The 18201-nt window shown below is 39.2% G+C and overlaps 1 protein-coding gene across 8 annotated transcripts in view; it reads left to right on the forward strand.

Annotated features, from left to right (window-relative positions):
- The window catches only part of KIAA1217 (KIAA1217 ortholog), a 374649-nt gene that overhangs the window by 119738 nt on the left and 236710 nt on the right, over positions 1 to 18201 (forward strand). For 2 of the 8 annotated variants that reach the window (XM_069776928.1, XM_069777051.1), the window contains exon 1: positions 7841 to 8124. The exons of 1 other annotated variant lie outside the window; for it this stretch is intronic. In XM_069776928.1, coding sequence (XP_069633029.1) covers positions 7905 to 8124 — 220 coding nt within the window. In that variant the 5' untranslated portion in view covers positions 7841 to 7904. Of the gene's footprint in view, positions 1 to 7828; positions 8125 to 18201 lie in introns of those variants that run through there. 5 more of the 8 variants (XM_069777068.1, XM_069777043.1, XM_069776971.1 and 2 more) reach the window with 5 other exon arrangements.

Raw genomic sequence — 18201 nt, forward strand, 5'->3', positions numbered from 1 at the left:
TTACCTGAACTATCATATATAGCTATATAAACACAAATAAATTGAGGTGCAGATTTCTTTATTGTTGTTTTAACAAGCATGTTCCTCTCTCCAGAGTTGCTCAGACAGCAAGGTATTGAGCAGCTGACTGTTCATAGACAATTTACTCAAACCCATGCAGTCAGCATTATGGGGCACTTGTTATGGTGCTGTAAGGACAGTAAGTGACAGAAGGGATTGAATTCAACACCAGTCACTTGCAATTTTTCACACCAAAGTGAACCTCATGCATCATGTGTGTTAAGTAACACTGTGCAAAAAGTAAAGCTTGCTGTAGTGTGATAATGCAAATCTTAAACGGGACTTATGGGAAAGAAACATTTTTTCTTTCCTGTGGCAGTCAAAAACACACATGCAAAAATACAACTCCCACTTTTTCTCCCTTTGTCTCCCCCCAAACACTGAAAAAGCACAAAAATCACAGAAAACTGATCAGATTAGTTTCTTGAAATATTCATTAATGGGTCTCTGAAAAAAATTGCATCTCACAAATAGACAAATACATTTTTGCTCTGCTGTTGGCTAAGTCATCACTGCCAGAGCTGCTCCCGAGAAAAGAACACTGGATTGGTATAATACTCTCTTTCTGTGCCTGCTTGCAGTTTAGATAGTTACTCTGGCTAATTGCTTTTGCTTAAAAAAAAAAAAAAAGCCCCCCAATTTAATTCTGGTCTCAGTTGTTATTGTAATACCTGATTATACAGAGCTCTGTATCTGCTTGTTTACCTTCCCATTTCCATAGACTTGTGGAGACTTTTCTTTACATCCAAGATCTGTGGTGGAAAAAGACTGTGATGGTCCAGCCAAGAGTGCCAGAGCTATGGCTGCCCCAGTCAGCTATTCCTTCTCACCACCGTCTTCAGAGGGCAACCATTATCTTCCGATTGTTCTCTTTTCTTTTAGTTTGGGTCCTCCTTATGAGAGCATCCATTGCAGCATCTGTTCCAGGGTGTTGTTGATGGGACTTCACTGCACGAGGAATAGTTAAAATTCTTCACGTAGGATATGAGTGGGTTACCTTCACACCTAAAGTTTGTCCTCCTTGCAGTTGCTTCTTTTAGTTTTTCTTTTTTTTTTTTTTGACCATGTGGGTGATACAGAACTTCAGGATAAAAGAGGAGTATTGAAACAATGGAAATGGTTTATCTGTGCATTGACCATATGGGCAGGATTCTGTCAGTCAAATATGTCAGTCAGTTTGTCTCCTGGCATATCCAGTCTGTTTCTGCTTCCTACCTGTTTCCTCTTCTCTTCATTCCAAGATTTCATTCAAACCATCACGTGGGCTGATTTTCTGTAAGGCATATTTCATCTTCTGTAAAACTTTAAGCTTTCCATATTGTATTTTTGATGTGTCAGAGCTCTTTAAAAGGTTATTCTTTTATTAAGAGGTGGTAATTTGAAAATGATGATGCAAAAAGTTAGAGAAGGCTGCAGCTATGTTAAAACAAATTAGCAACTAGCATTTGAAACTAACATTTTCTCCAGAGTAAAATGTCAGTTAGTGTTTCATGTTGCTCCTCTCCCTCCCGTATTTATAGTGGCATTAAAGACTAAGCCAGCCGTAGTTTCACTTGCATAATTTCAGAAGAGATTTTGAAACTCGGATACTTTTCTCTTTTATTAAAAAACTACTAACGCTTTAAATTCGACAAAAGATATTTTTGTGCACATCTTTAAAATGCTTTAAGAATCTAATGTGAAATAACTGCAGATGTGGAAGGCAGTATTCATATGTTATTTAAAAACAAAGTAATAATGGTAATGATCTGCTGTGATTTACAGCTAAGGCGTATTCCTTTAAGAATGTATTGAGCCTAAGTTCTTATTTGATTTGATTAAAACATCTGAACAAGTGAAACAACTTTGAACCAAGATTGTATAAATTCTAGCTCTTTTAGTCATTACAGCCAACCAGTATAGCACCAAGAACAGCCACATCACAGAACACTTGTTTGGTAAAGTTTAGTAATAATTTACATACGGAATAAATCTTTGGATTTTGTATTCTTCTGTGAGTGGTTTATATACAGAAAAAGGTAACGTTCTGCAAAAAAAAGGATTTGTTATGAGTTGCATGGGCAGCAGTTCACAGCTGATTGCTCCTTCTGGAATTGTTTAGTGATTAACATCATCTCATCAGGATAATATACCCAAGCCTACCACCACAGTTGGCACCAGTTGGAAATCTTAGCAACAGTCTTGGCAAACAGTTCAAATGTTACTGGCTGTGTTTGCACGCAAATACCCCACTGCTTTGTTCTTCTGCACCATCCATCCATGGATAGATGCAGTTATGCGTGTGTAAGTGTGCTTAGGCTCATATTATCCTTCAGGTGGGGAAGGGAACCAAGTGTGGTCATCAAAAGGCATCCTGAGGACAGAACAACACCAGATGATGGACAATTGTGATATAACTATACTGGGTTAGAAAAACTGTAACCATGATATAGTTCAATATATGTAAACACTTTATTAGTAGGTCACAGACCTGTGTACTCAGGCAAATACAGGACTTTGAAGATTTTGAACCAAAGCCAAATGCAAGATGCAGAAGCGGTAGAATAATAAAGAAAATTCGTTTTGCCCTTACTGATGGTATTTCTGGTTTGGGGGCAGAATAAGGTGTTCAGATTCCACAGCTGTAAAGTCTTCTGTCTTTAAGAAAGGTTTTGCTTATGGTTTAATTTTCTAAAACTTGACGAAAAGGAATTAAACTAGACTTGAAGGATTTTTTTCTGATTTTGATTTTTTTTTTTTAAGTCTTGGAGCTGAGATTAAATTTTTATGGCTGAGTTGTAAATCTCTGGAACAGGGTTTCCTGATAGAAATGAAAACTCTGCTTTAATTATAGCATCTTCTAGGCAGCTATTATATTACAGCAGGACCCTTAACAGTCTTTTCCTTTTAAGACCATATTAAAGAGTAACAGGACTTGCCATAATTACAGCTTGCTTTCTGTTGGGGGGTTCACCTGTCACTGAATGACTGACTAGGTTCCTTTTGCATGGTTTATTTTTCCAGGAAGAATGTTTTTAGATTTGTGTGAAATGTTTTAAATTGGGTCTCAATATATTGAACATGAAGCACCTTCTGATTATGTGACTATTTCAGAAATCATGTATGGGAGAAATAAAGCACTGGCACATAGTTCTAAGAAAGCTTTAACATCTGCAAAATTAACTTGTCACTAATTTTGCATGCTTCAGTTACTAGAAAATGTACCTCTCTGAAGCAGTAAACTTTTTTTTTATCACATTACATACCTATCTGTGACTTGCATCTGAAATTGATTTCATCACTGATCTTGTTCTTTTGGTGCCTATACATTTATTTCTCATTTCATGCTGAAAATGTTATGCCATCTGGTTACTTGCTCGATTTTGTAAAGAGAAGACTTCATTAATTTACGGTTTTAACTTCTGCACCTGCAACTTCCATTTAGTGGTGTAGCAGTTGTTGCCTCTCAATAGTTCAGAAACAGTCTGCTGGAGTTGAAATATTTGTGTATATGTGCCTTTCTCTCTTTAGATAGTTGCAGGCCAAAATATGGGAGAGGATTTGGTGAGGCTGAGAAAACACCACATCCTAAACCGTACTGCATCAGCTACCAGTTTTTCCTGGTTTGCATGCGAGGGATCCTCTCCCCTCCCCAGCTCTTTATGTGTGAATGTAAACTAGAACTTCATGGGTGCCCAAAAAAGGAAATTTCAAGCTTTGCAAATGCTTTGTTTGGATTAATAACATCTCTAGTCATGTTTCTTTTATCCCAGGGGGCACAAACGTTACTTAAGTTAATAGCAGTATAATAACCTATTTAATATGCTATGGTAAAAATGCCTTCTGTTAGCTAACTCTTAACAAATTCTCATTGTCATATTTCAGCAGTTATTTATTTTCTAGACAGGAAGGAGGAGACTTGTATTTTGAAGCTAGTAGGACAATGTTTTAAACAGTGTATGGAAAATGCATGGTATTCTAAAAATATTACTGGTTTACATATATGTGATTATTCAAAAGCATAGACTGCACTGTTGGCCCCTTAATATTAATTTCTGCTATGTGAGGCAGTGACAGAGTTTATTCATTGACCCAAAGCACTCGAAAATTTCCCACAGCACTTCAGGAAAACCTGACAGACTGAACTACTTTTTGCTTAATGGTATGCTACATCAATATGATGTCTCTACCTAGCTGAAGTTGGCTATCTGAAATCTCAGGGAAAAGGGGTTGGGTTTCTTTTGGGCTTTTTGTTTGTTTGTTTGTTTGTGGGGGGTTTGTTTGCTTTTTTGGTTGGGGATTTTTTTTTGGTTTTGTGGGTTTTTTTAAGTAGTTCAAAAGAGTACCTTGGGGCTTCAGAAAAGCCCGAGAGCTGATGAAAGTCTTGCTGCCTGGAGAGCTTCATTAGGAACCTGTGGTGGAGGGGGCGGGATAGCAGGGAGGGCCCTGCCCTGCAGCCGGGGGGAGCCCAGGGCTTTGGGGGGGGGGGAGGGGGGTGCGGAGAGGACCTGTGCAGTCGGGATGTGGGTGATGGGGAGCTGGCAGCAACCCTGGGCTGCATGCCCTCGTGCTGTTTCATCCCATGAGTGATTTACTGTGTCTAATCCAGCCTGAAACACAATCAGCTAAGCAACCTGGGCTTATTTTTGGTGGTGGTTTGTTTTGTTTTGTTTTTTTTAAAGGTTTGATGCTTATGGCTGGAATCACCAGTGTCACATCTCAGGGCCTTTAAAACAAACAAGACCATTTTGGGGAACGCTGTGCCACAGACTGCAGGAGGCTAAAAGGGAGTAATGACCAGAAAGGAAACAAATCCTCCCAGAAACGGCAATCAGGCATGGGATAGTTTAATTGCTGGGACTTTGGAAAAAGAAACAGCTACTGTTGGACAGATTTAAAGATACTTAAGCTTCCAGATTATAAATAGGCTCTGAATATATTTGATAATGCAGAATCATAGAACAGTTGGGTTGGGAAGGCACTTCTGGAAATTACCTAGTCCAACCCCCAGCTCAGGCAGGCTCAGCTACAGCGGGCTGGTCAGGACCGTGCCTGGTTGGGTGTTGATTATCTCCAAGGATGGAGACTTCATGACCTTTCTGGTCAACCTGTGCAAGTGTCTGACCACCTTTACTGTATAAAAAGCTTTTTCTTATCTTCTTCATGTTTCCTGTATTTCAGTTTGTGCCTATTGCCTCTTGTCCTGTCGCTGGGCACCACTGAGAAGAGCCTGGCTCCATCCCCTTTCATCCCCACATCAGATATTTATGCACATGGGTAAGATGCCCCTGAGTCTTCTCTCCTCCAGACTGAGCAGTCACAGCTCTCTCAGCCTCTCCTCACATGAAATAATGCCATTAGGCACCTGATTGCTATTCAGGCACCGAGATATTACTGAAAATGGTCGCCTTTGACTGGAGTATTCTGGAAATTTCCCATGTTTGAGGAACATGTTTAACTCACCCCATTTCTGCATGGCTGTGTCTCTGCTGTGAGACAAAGAGCTTCTTCCTTGTCAAAAATGAATGTCGATCAGGATGTTGCTGCTGTCTCACAGTGCAGAAGTGTCACCTTGGTATCTGAATGGACAAGACTTAGGGGCCGCACTTTTCCTGTCAGAAGCAGATGGATAATGTCTTTCTTTTCCCATCTCTTGTTGCTATAGAGAGAGCCTTAGGAAAAACTTGAATTCATGATGTCCTTGCTTTGCCTAGAAATTATTTTCAGTTTATGGGTAATGTGACTGTCTGGTTAGCCTCCTGCTTCACAGATGAGGCTGCTTTTTTGAAGAGCACCCTGTGCTAAGGGTGCTCAATTCGGGTGAATGTGCAATGTACAGTAATCTCAGTAAGATTTCGCCTTAGCAGTATTGAGTCAAAAATCAAACCACTACTATTTATGTTGTCAGTCAGAGCTGGATTTTATATCACAATTGTCCTGTGTTTGGGAGAATTAAAATATGTCTATGTAGTATCAGAGGCATTATTGTCACTGCTTAAAAACTCTTCTAAGCACAGGGTATTTGTGTTTGGTAAAGAAATCCTAGTGGAAGATCTTCAAAGTAACTGTTTGCAAAACAGTCCGAGATCTTTAGAGGGAATGACAGTACTTCTTAGACTCAGTACAACTGAGCTCTCACATACTTACTGGCTTTCACTTTTTTTCTTCCTTCTTCACTCATTCCTCACTCCAGTTACATGATTAACTCTCCATTCATCTTCTAGTTTCAGTCCTGTTTCTGTTCTCCATCTTCTTCTGCATGACCTGCTATGCCTGAGCACTGCTTATCAGCCCAGAGTTATTCTCCTGTCCGTCAAGTCCCTCCTTGAGAGTTGAAGTCTTCCCAGTCACTTAGAGCTCCTACTATGTTGATAAAACAATATGCAGAATATTATCAATTCTCACGGCAAAGCTTGCTGTATTGCACTTAGTCTGTCCCGTTCTTGATGGGGCAACAAAGCAATAGGCAATACGCTTTATAGAGGAAGCATAAACAATTACCTCTTTAATGTGGGACTCTTGAAAAAAATGTGGAAATAGCATGCAGAAGTATTTTACTGCATTGCACAATTGCCATCAGAGAAAATGAGGAATGCCTGTAATAATTTAGTCATGTTTTCCCGTCTTATTGCTTGTTAAGCATTTCTCCTAAATAACTATTAGTACTTTAGCTCTGCTAGCATTGATTTGCTTATGTTTGTTTTAGCTTTGAAAGAAAATGGTCCCTCATACTCTGTTATCGATATAGCGTACTGGTTGCCTGGGATATTGAGGAATACATTTTAAAATTCAGTGTGAAGATTTTACTGTAACTGTAGCTGTGATGTTTTCTCTGGTTTACACTGTGTTTTTTTTCTTTAGGAGTTGTTTGCAAAATTACGGTGAGTGGAATTTTCTTTTCATGTGACCAAATACTCTGCATCTTGGCAGCATTCACAAACACAGGGTTGGCAGAGAGAGTTAGGCAGGCTTTGCCTAGGCATTTTCAAAGAAAAGCACCCAGGAACTGAGGTTTGAAATAATGTAGCCTGAGGTCAGGAATTTTTTATATGGAGACTCAGTAGAGAACATGGTTGTCTGTAGTGTGCAAGAAGGTGGGGGTTTTTTAGGTGTATATGTACCAATGAAAGAGGAAAGTATAATGGGCAATATTCTGTGCAGTGTTATTTCCTAAGCAATGCCAGTTAATAATAAGGGATTTGGGCCATTTTTCAAAAAGAGATGATATTCACTGTCAATCCTTCATTTATTTTGGTGAGTTAGAAAATACAGTGGCAGGAGAATATGCACCATTTAATCCAATTTAAGCTCGCAGCATGCTTAACTCGAACGGATTCTTGACATTAGGCATTTACCATACAGCACTGAAGCAGCGTGGTTTTGGCACACAGTGAAGAAATTTGCTAAAACAAGAAAGCGTTTGTTTGAGAGAGAGGGTTGGGAGAGGAATGCGGGAAGGTCCCGCATGCAGACGTAACCCCGTGCCTGGGTGGTTTTTCACATCGTACCTGCATAGGTGGGGCATTCCCCTCCTGCTCCGGTGCTGCCCGGTGCTTTGTTGGTGCACGCCGGGAGCTTGAAACAGTCCCTGGAAGAGCATCTGCTCCCCAAAGCACGGTTGGGACTCAGCACCGGAGCAGAGTCATCTGTTTTACCCCAGCACACATTTACATTCCACAGGTCTGGGAAAGTGTCTGCGTGACCACCCAACGCCTGGTGTTTAAAACTGATCGGACTGACAGCACAGCACTTCACATCCAGCTGCGCTGCACACACAAACTCCCCAGCCTCTGTGCTGGAAAGTGAGCTGGGAAGGATTTTTTTAGAAATTGCTTTCAGAGCAGGTACATTCCTGCACAGGCAGAATGTCCAAACCCTCTCGCTTGGCTCGACCTTTGTCAGCTAATACAGCTCCTAAATCGCCTTTGTCTAGGAAAGAAGATTTTAACAGCCGATCACGAAAAATTAGGCTAGGTGAAAAGATTTTCAGAGCTGGCAGCGAAGGAAACCTGGTTAAACAGCATCAGCAAGAGCAGGTGGAAATCACAGACGGGCTTGTGCCACGGAGGTCTCCTTTCCTGAAAGGTAACCGGTTATTTCATGCTGCAAAAGAAATAATCAAATGCATTTGTAATTGCATTTTTAATAAACCCCAAACATCAATTATTGTAGAATAGGGGGTGTGTATGTATGTGTGTATATGTGTGTGTGTGTGTGTGTGTATTGTTTCTGAATGACAGATTCTGGTACATAAAGATTTGTTTTGAAAATAAAAGGACTCAAAACATTTTTGTTGTTCATTTGTGGCTGGGTGCTGTATACAAGCTAAAAATGTTAGGCTCTCAAAGTGGTAAATCACAATCTTTTACAGTCTAAATGTGACCCTGTGTCGTGAAGCTTAATTTGAAATGATAATTTGAAATTATTGGCAAGGGTGAGAAAGATTAAATAATATGAGAACATAGACATCAATGCAGGCACAGAATCTCATTCAACCTTGCAAGTAAAACTCCTGTTTATGGGTCCTAACAAGGCAGCTGTGAGTTGATTTCTTGTATAAAAACTAAACAGATCAAGTGTATTTGGAAAGGCTTATATGCTTTCAAAATGCAAACAAATGTGGAGGATAATATAAGATTACGATCTGCTTTCACTGATCTGTTGAGCAATGGGCTGCAGGAACATTACCATTGCCTCTTTTTAACTTAGTTTTTGTGACAGTACTCCTTAGAACTGCATTTAAAAGTAGCCATTTAATCTGCATGGTGAAAAATGAGGGTAAGTTGCCATTCTATTAGGAAATAAAAGTAGCAGTATTCTAATTGGACTTTTAATAGGTTCTATATTTAAATGTGAATGAGAAGCAGAATCCTTTCAATCCAGAACAGAAATTGCTGCCCCTCCATCCTAAATCCATAGGAAAAAGAAGTGTAAATTGTAGATGTTTGTAACTTGAAACTGTGTATCATCATTTCACACACATGGCACCCAAGGTTACAGTTTTTATTCCTGGCTGAATAAGGTTTAAAAGAATATTTTTTTTCCCTGCAGTATGACTTTTATTATTTCACAAAGAAGGGGGAAGTGATGACACCTAATCTTACTCAGGGAGATGGATGATCTGTTTGTTTCTACAAAGAAAACTGGGTCTGAAGCACTTTATTAAAGGCAGAAGAGAGCAAATAGAAAAACTGGAGGTGGGAGGGCTTAAACTTCTGGTCTCACTCACAGATCGTCTTGCTTATTTAACGATTTAATGTGGAAACTCATTTTTGATCTTGTGACGTATGCAAGAAATTAAAACCTTCACTCCAAAAATAAAAAAAGCAGATGTACATTTTTTTTCTGCCCTGGTAACCAAATATTTATTGATGCTATAGTAAATGATGTTTCTCCATCAAGTTTTTAAAGTTTAAAAACTTTCACAGAAAGCCTTGTGACAGTATGCTTTTTCACCAAGTTAAAGGTTTTTAAACAGTAGTTTCTCCCCTTCGTGTTCTCTCATTTGGTGCCTTGAGAAAAGGAAGTTATGTGGGATTTACAGAATAGCAAGTGTGTCCTTTTAACGGATGTGATTTTTATGGAGCTCTCAGGGCCTACTTTTACTCATGTTATTTAAATGCTTGGGGGCTATATAATGCTTTGCAACTAAAAGCAAGGGTTGCACTCACTGCTTAGTGGTTTAGGTGAGATTTCTCTAAAAGAAAAACCTAGTGGCTATCAGTAGTGCTGCAACCTGGCATGTGCTTTTAGTATTTATAGCATTAAGCTTACTGTTTTCTGGAGCATGAATTAATCCCTGTTATCTACTGGCTTTCTGGATTGGGATGATTTGTGTACATTAGGCAAGATGTTACTGTGAGCTGTTTTTGCAAAAGATGTTGAAGAACAAATATTGATACTTCTGAAGGGAGCGTATTATAAGGGTGATGGAAATGTAGAGTGTGTGGCTTTTCTCTGAAAGTGGGACTGGCTGGACAGCCCCCAGTGGAGTCCAAGCATTGGCCAAAGGGATTTGGAAGACGTTTTGTGAGAAGCAGGTGCAGAGCTGGATGATGGAGAGGCGGCAGGTATGGCAGAAGCCAAAAAAAAGAGTGAAGGGCATAGGAGCCACAGGGCAGCGCCCTGGAGATGAGGCTGAGTAACACAAGAGAGTGCGAGCAGCAGCCTAAGAGTGTTTGTGTGGTCTTGAAGAGGAAAAGAGGGAAAGTGGGAGAAGTGCCAGAGGGCAGGTACCGGCTGAATGTGATGGCTGAAATAGGGAGCATGGTGAGGTGAGGCTGAGAGCTCCCTTGGGAGGAGGACTGGAGCTTGGAGGAGAAAAAATGGCAAAGGATTGGATTTTAGGAACGGGTGGGTCAGAGGGGCTGGGATGGGGAAGTTGGGAGCAGGAGGGTCTCTCAGGTGGGGAGTGGGGTCCTGAACAGCCTGATGTGGAAGAGGGGGATCTGTTTGACCAACCTTCATCTGTTGTCATGCAATGTCAGTGGTATCCCATGGCCCCATGTGTGTGTTACCCCTTAAAATCCTGCTCTGTGCACAAGAGATCAACCCACAACTGATGGACTAGTTCCTGCTAGTGAGCTTTGCATGTCTTCATGAGCAACATGATAGCATTTCTGGTTTCTCTGAAATTCTTTTAAATTAAAACCAAAGAGATAATATGCATGAATGGTGTCAACAGACATCAATCCAGCAAAGCTCAGTGCTTAACAGGTAGGAAATTCAAAATTGCGGTTACAATTTTAATGGGACTGTAAAGCATGATGACTCATTTTAATTATGATTATATGTTGGGGTTTTTTCTACAGGATTCCTGCCCTGTGTTGTGCATGGGATGAGTTGTGCTTAACTGTTATGTTGGATTGTATAGGCGGGGGGGGATGCTTGTGGCAGAGATAAAAGTAGTCCTTATAGGTAAAGCCATTAAAGGCTGGAGTGAATCTCTCTCTGCCTCTGCCATGGAGGTCTCTGTGGTATCCAATATACTGCCCCAACTTTCACCGGGGAATGCTGGCTGTGTGGATTTGCTTTTTGTTTTAGTTTTTTGATGTGCAAGTCTGAGACCATGGGTTCTGATTTGCAGTGCTGAACACACATAACAGTAACTGAAGTCAGTGTCAGCTGTGATTTTATTGCATGAAGTACTGTTTAATACAAAGGACTTGAAAAGGTCATCTTGTACTTATCTGTTACTCTTCACCTGAATTTAATGAACATCTTTGACCATAATTTCTCCGGATGCCAGCTTTTTATCTTGCTAAAAAAGGGAGGAAGGGGTACAATAAGATCCTTACTTCACAGGGGCTGTTGTAAGAATGGTATTTCACAAATATTTACCTACTTTAATATGGTAATGAGGAATACTGAGGCCCAGACTACAAAATTTGTTGCTTGGTCTTCAGACCAAGGTCTGACAACCATGCGGTACGTGAACCCCAAGTCCACATCCAGAATAGTTAAGACGAAGCATTTGACTGTGTGTGTGTGAAACAAGCCCTGTTCATTTTGTGCACAGAACAAGACGATGGCCTGTATCAAGGACGGGGTGGGTGTGGGTAAGGACAGGCTGTACCACAGCTCCTGTGCCCATGGGGCAGGAAACAGGGTGGCAGAGACAATCTGAGTTTTGGCATTTCCCACCCGGCAAGTGACTGTCTTTGTAAACTCAACGTCATTTTAGGATTTGCTGGTTTGAAGAAAAAATGGAGATAGGTAAACCTTTCATTTTTCATTCTCTCTTTCAAGACTGAATCAATTAAAATACTATTTTTTCACCTCTGGGATGTGTTACTGATAGAAGAGCTTTATGAATTTCTCTCACCCATACTTTCCTCCAAGAAAAGCAGAGAATATACTAATGACTGTCTTTTCAATTTCCTTCCTCTGTCCCATTTTATTGAGTTTTGATATTTGCTTTATTATTTGTCTTCACATCGTTTCACTTTGCTTTATTTTTCACTCTATTTTTTTCCATTAGATTTTCCTCCCTGGTTCCTCCTCTGCACTTTACTTTGCAGACTATGGTAATTGGAATGCAATATATTTAGACTAAAACTCTAGGTATCTCATACTCAGCTGGATCCAAAACCAGACAAAACCCATTTGTCCCATCCCTAGTTCGGGGATAGGGATAGGGATTAGATAGGGGCCAAAGGACTTTAGGGATATAGTGGAATTCATATCTATGGGCTCTTCATGCAGAACAAGCAATAACAGCACCATAAAAAGTAGAATTAATTATATTTTCCCCATTTTATTTTCATGACAAACTCCACCATAACAATGACTATATAATCCATATGTGTACTACTAATTATCTCCAAGGTTTTTAAATAAAGAGATACTGAATCATGGGCAAAGTTTGGAAATTATTCTCTCTGACAATCAAGTAATATATATGGAATGTTTAAGGCCAAGAACTTTATCTGTCAGGAACTTCCATTTCACAGCATTTCCTGATGGAGATGTACCTACAAATACAGAACACATGTAAGATTAGGGGTTAGCCTTCCAAGGAAGTTCATTATTAAAAGAATAGAAAAGCAAAGAATGTTTGTATTTAGCCTACAGTACTTTTATTTCCTCTGCAACTGTTTAATATTCATCAAGACAGAGAACACAGATCTTATAAGTACTTGTATATTCAAATGTTCATTATCTCACAAATCTACTGCTAGCTGTCTTCTTTACTGCCAGTACATATTTTTTTGCTTTTAAAATGCAGGTTTTACTGCAATGTTAAAATAAATAAAAAATCAGAAGTTTTACTGTCTTGTACAGTAGCCTGAAAAACTCTAATGAAACTAGAGTTGATATCAGACATGTACATGCTAATATGCTTAATTGTTCAAAATTTTGAGCTTGAGACACATAGCTTTGCAAATCAATAAGGAACGTATTATTTCATTTTAGTATACTAGTATTAGAAATGAAGAAATAACATGGACCATTAGATACCAAAATACAGAAGAAATCTAGATAAAAACTTTTCAAGCTGGAAAAGAACATTATTAAAATAACTCTTGAAATTTATAGTTGCATTGCAGAAACAGGGATCAGGTATGAGACAGTAGACATTCTTTCATTGCCTGTGTACATTTATTTCTATAGCTGTTGATGTATGACTTCACCTGGAGGATGAATAGGGCAACTGAACATGCTTCCTTCCAATTAAGATTATGCAGTATATAAACTGGAGTTATGGTTATTGAAAACTGAATGTCTGGACATTTGTTTAGGTAAGGAATGATAGGCCAACCTCTGTTCTTATTTGCTGTGAGATCATGACTCAGACCCAATCATAAAGTATACTTTAGCTTTTTTTAAGCATGATTTCCCGCAAAAATTGGTCATGTCAAAACACCCTGGCAGGCTTTCCTTCATCGGTAACCTTTTTACCCATTATCTGAATTTGTGCAATTATGATGGAGAGTTAAGTGTCTCAAAAACACTGCATTTCTATGATATACTGTATACACTGTATGCTGTATAGGATACTCTGTTCTGTACCTGACAAGTAGTACATGTCTATATTTTTCTACAATTTTGTGGAAAATTGCTGGCTGGGTGGAGAAGGAAGCCTGATTAATATCATGTTCAGGGAAAAGCTGCAGTGCGTGCTCAACTCTTCTTACACATCAGAGAGTTCACATGTGGGTGAGACCTCATGAAAGCCATGCCCCAGGGACAAGCTCAGGTTGTAGCTCACAGCTCAGACAATTCACCAGGGAGGCAAATTCACACTGTGGAGGAGATTGCGTGAATTCTGATGGAAACTTTTTGGAGCTGAATGCATGCTGCAAACTAAGTATAACTCAGTTTATGAAGTCAGTAGTCAATCAGAGGAAAAAAAAGATGCATTGGAAACCAAGTTACAGTAGTTGCACTGCTACAGAACTATTTTTCAATTGCAAAAATATATCCACCTTGAAATCTCTTCCTTTGGGACCTGGCAGGGTTGGAAGGAGAGCACTATACGTCCCCTTGGGAAGCTCAGGATCTTCTGTTTCTTATATTATAAAAGCTAATAATGGGATGGGAAAAAAACCCCACCGATTTGCCCCACAACTGAAGAAAAGCTTAGACCATCTAGATGAGGGAATTTTGGAGAGGCTACAATTTTTGGGGAAATTAGGTATAATTTTTTTGAAGATGATTTTTCTTTAAATTGTGTCTCTGTGAAATCAGTCAGAGGTTTTGAAGGTTAGAATAAATTAAGGAAATGAATAGGTGGCACAGATTGTGGGTACTTAAATATTCCTCATTAATAGATCCTTGTTTCATAATGTAACTTATCAATATCACTTTGCCATATGTAGGATATAAGTATATATTTCATATAGAGTATATCACTTTTTACATATATACAAAGTTTATAGTGGTTTAAGAGTGTAGTGCAATACCTAAGTGCCATGGCTGAATTGTATTTCAGTGTTAGAGGTTTCAATAGATGCCAGTCAATCAGTACCACATAAACCTGGACTAATTTTGCAAAATTTGGATGAGAAGGCTCAGAAATATTAGTCCCACTGTCAAAACCCCCTCAAGTCTGGTTGTTTCTGCAAAACCAGTTTTTTTCTGTCCAGAACTGACCCTATAAATATAACATGTATAATTTTTGAGTATGTCCTGTTACCAAAACAAAAGCTAGAGTTTTGAATTGAAACAGTAACTTTCAGATTTATGCCTTTATTTAATGTTGTGGATATTCTAGTAGATTAAAATGTTACTGGTGAGTTCAGTTTTAGTAAGTTTATTTGTATGATATCAAGACACGAATTGTTCTACAGTTGAGAGGTTCTTGTTTGAAAGTGCAAAAAACATCATGCAAATGCGATAAAAAGGAATAGCAATGTCCATGTATTTAATATCCCTTGTACCTGATAGGCTTGTGTATCTTTTCTTTTTTTGGTGGATGGACTGTAGTATTCTTCTAGACCGAAAGTCAGATCCTGTCTTTTGTTGTTAATTTGCCTGCTAATTAAGTGATGAGATTGATAGAACTTTCTCAAATCCAAATTCCCAGCACTTTTTAAAGCCCTCTTACATAGGTTTGAAAACCAATGTGAAAACTGTAGAAGAGACTTTGGTTTAGGGTGCTTGTGGTATGGTGGGATTACCTGAGCAGCACCACAGCTGTGGATGGCTCTTAGAAATTGGTATCAGGCAGAGTCAGAACTTTTCAGATCCGTTTCTCTGGGAGATGTCAATTCCCTTTCAGTCAAAGCATTCAATTTGAAACAATCTGAGTTTTCTTTGCATGATCTTTCCCAGAATTTGGATTCTGAGGAATCTCAGAGGACTCAGAAGTCTCTTGGTGAAAACAGGCCTTGGTATCCATACACAGTGACATTGATGGAAACATCAGTATCACTGAGCTCCTGAAGAGTCCTGCTGCTGCTCTTCAGAGTCTCTCAGGTTAGCTCACATCTCCTCTGAAGCAGGATTTTCAAAGCTGGACATGGTACTCCATCACTGAGTGCAGTGGAAAGATTATGTTACATTTCTTGCAGACAAATATTTGTAAATCCGAGTGCAAATACAGTTTTTGCACAATGTCATGGTAATGTTTTAAGCTTCTGATTATCTCCTAAAGCCATTTTTGCTGTTAATCATCTCTTAAATCTTCTAGGCATTTAGAGGGTTTCCCCTGCCTCAGAAAGGTGATTGTCCTAGCTGATCTTAATTCCTAAATCTTCTCTTGTATTTTAAGGGTAGGCACAACATTGGCCCTTTTCAAATCTGGTATCTCACCCATCCTGAGTGAATTCAGATAAATATTAAGAACACAGAAATTTTCATCCGTTAGTTCTTGGAGTACCCTAGGATGAGATTCATGAGACCCAGCACACTGTCTAGTTTCATTCCTTCTCTATTTAGATTTTGTCGCTTGGAAGTTTGCAGAATGATTACGTATACCTAATCAAGTAATCAAATTAACAGGTTCTCATCATATATAGTTAAAGTTAAAACAGTGACTTGGTAATTTCACCTGAAAAATAAAATAATGTTTTCACATTGCTTGAGGAAATGTGTTTAAATGAACCTTATTCTCTTTGTTCTACAGTGTATTGTTTGTTTAGGGTTTTTTTTTTTAATATCATCAATCTGATGTGTATCACTTCAAGTAAAGTAAATAGAAGTGCAAACAATACTTGTGCCAAGTAAGCTAGTTCTGTATTTGTAGAGGGGTTTAGAGGCTCATACAGGTGTTTCTCCATGAAGATATCTCCATTCAAATGCCACTATGTCCTAATATAATCAAAAGCATAGCTAAGAGAAGTTTAACTTACATAAATATTTTTGGTTTGTTTTCCAGGCTCTTACAAGCTAGTCTCTGCTAGAAAATTGTGACACCGTTCTGGAGACTGATTGTAATTAACCCACTGCCATGCTTGTCTTCACAACTGGTGAAATTAGGGAATGGTCATACTCAGCATTAGGGCAGCTGCTGCTAGTTAGCTGTATGGTTTGTAGCAGACAAAACAATTCCTTCCTGCTTGAGTGGCAAGTTATTTTAACACAGTGTAAATTAAAGATTTCAGTGGTGTTCCTAGCTGCATGACATCCCCTTGGGTGCTTTACTGACATGACCTCTTTGAACGTAACGCTGATCTTCTTGCTTGTTCTGGGGTTATTAGGAGTTGCTTTCTCATCCAGTATGCCATGGAGCTACTCCCCGAAATCATCTAGGAGCTTTATTTAGTAATATCTTCCTCTTTCAAGGATTGGGGGTCAGTGGCAATAGTCTTGATCTCTCCTTTTACTCATGTGCTAAATCTATACTATACATCCAGAGATAAAAATGGTGGCCTGTAGTCATCTTCTTTATTTAGTAATTCCTGTTCAGCCCTGCATGAAAACTGCAATTTTTCAAGGAGTCAAAATGGACTGCATTTTTTTTTAGCCAGCTAACCGCTGAAAATGCAGAACATTATCTTTTGTCAAAAGAGGGAAGTTTCCACCAGTGCAAAGCCAAAAGCTTTAGGGAGGAAAACGTGGGAAGCTCCAGGCTCCTTCCCTGGTGGTGGTGCAGAACATAGTTCCATCGCAGCTGGCCCACGAAGATCCACTGAGGTAAACTACAGTAGTAGTCTAATAATGATTCCTGTATTTTCCTCTCGGTAGCAACACAGGAGTTAAATTTCAAATGGTAAGTTACAACTAATAGCATCAATTTAAATTTCTTTAGTCTCTTCTCTTTTCTGTCCATAAGCACAAGCCTTATTGCAGATGACAGGGTAGAGATTTTTCCAAGCCTTCTGTGAAAAGATTGGTAGTATGTAGCAGGTGCAGCCTTAATTTTCAGTCTTGATCACTGCATGTTTAAGCATGCAATCCTAATACCGGTTGGTCTTTTATCTTCCTCAAAAAGTTGTGTAATGCTTATCAGTACCTTGACTTAAGCCATATCCATGACAGTTGGAGCTGTTCTGTGACGCTCCATGGCGTGTAACAGCTCATATCTTTATGTCCTATATAATCTATATATTTATTACATATAATAATTCTGATAAAATGTCACCTCTCAAGCAGAAACCTTGTCATGCTACATATTTGAAAGCCAAACCCAACATTTACTGATCGTCTTAAAATGGTGCTGATAGGATGTGTGACCAATGAGCTTAAGCGTTCAGTAGTTTCTCAGACAGTGTTCTGGAGAGATACGAGAGGAAGTTTGCCCAAGTGTTCTTATCTCTTCAGGAGGCACGTCGTATCTCATAGCAATAAGGAAATGCAACCAGCTGATGGAACTAGATATTCTTGCATCATTAAAGAAGGTAATATATGAGATGAAAGATCCCATAGATTGTGACAGGACTATTTAAAGAGAGTTTCTTAACCCTCTAAAAAGGTTTTGAGTAAGTTTGTTTCTAGTTTTTATCTGTATGCTTGCTTAGAGGACATTAAAAGCAGGTACAGATCCATTTACAGTTTGACTCATCTTCCACACATATGTTTGCTCTAGCTGCCTTGAAAATATGTGATGAAGGGAGAAGGGGCTGACCTGCAGGCAGGCAGTGTCAATGTGGAATTGCAATCTGCTCATTGCCAGGTCTGAGGATCCCTGGTCAAAAGAAGTGTTTGAAAAATGTGTGCTTCGGTACATGAAAATATAGACACAACCTCTATGGACAGAACAGTGAGGACTCTCTCACC

This window comes from Haliaeetus albicilla, chromosome 2 (genome assembly GCF_947461875.1).
Source record: "Haliaeetus albicilla chromosome 2, bHalAlb1.1, whole genome shotgun sequence".
NCBI classification, from domain to species: domain Eukaryota; kingdom Metazoa; phylum Chordata; class Aves; order Accipitriformes; family Accipitridae; genus Haliaeetus; species Haliaeetus albicilla.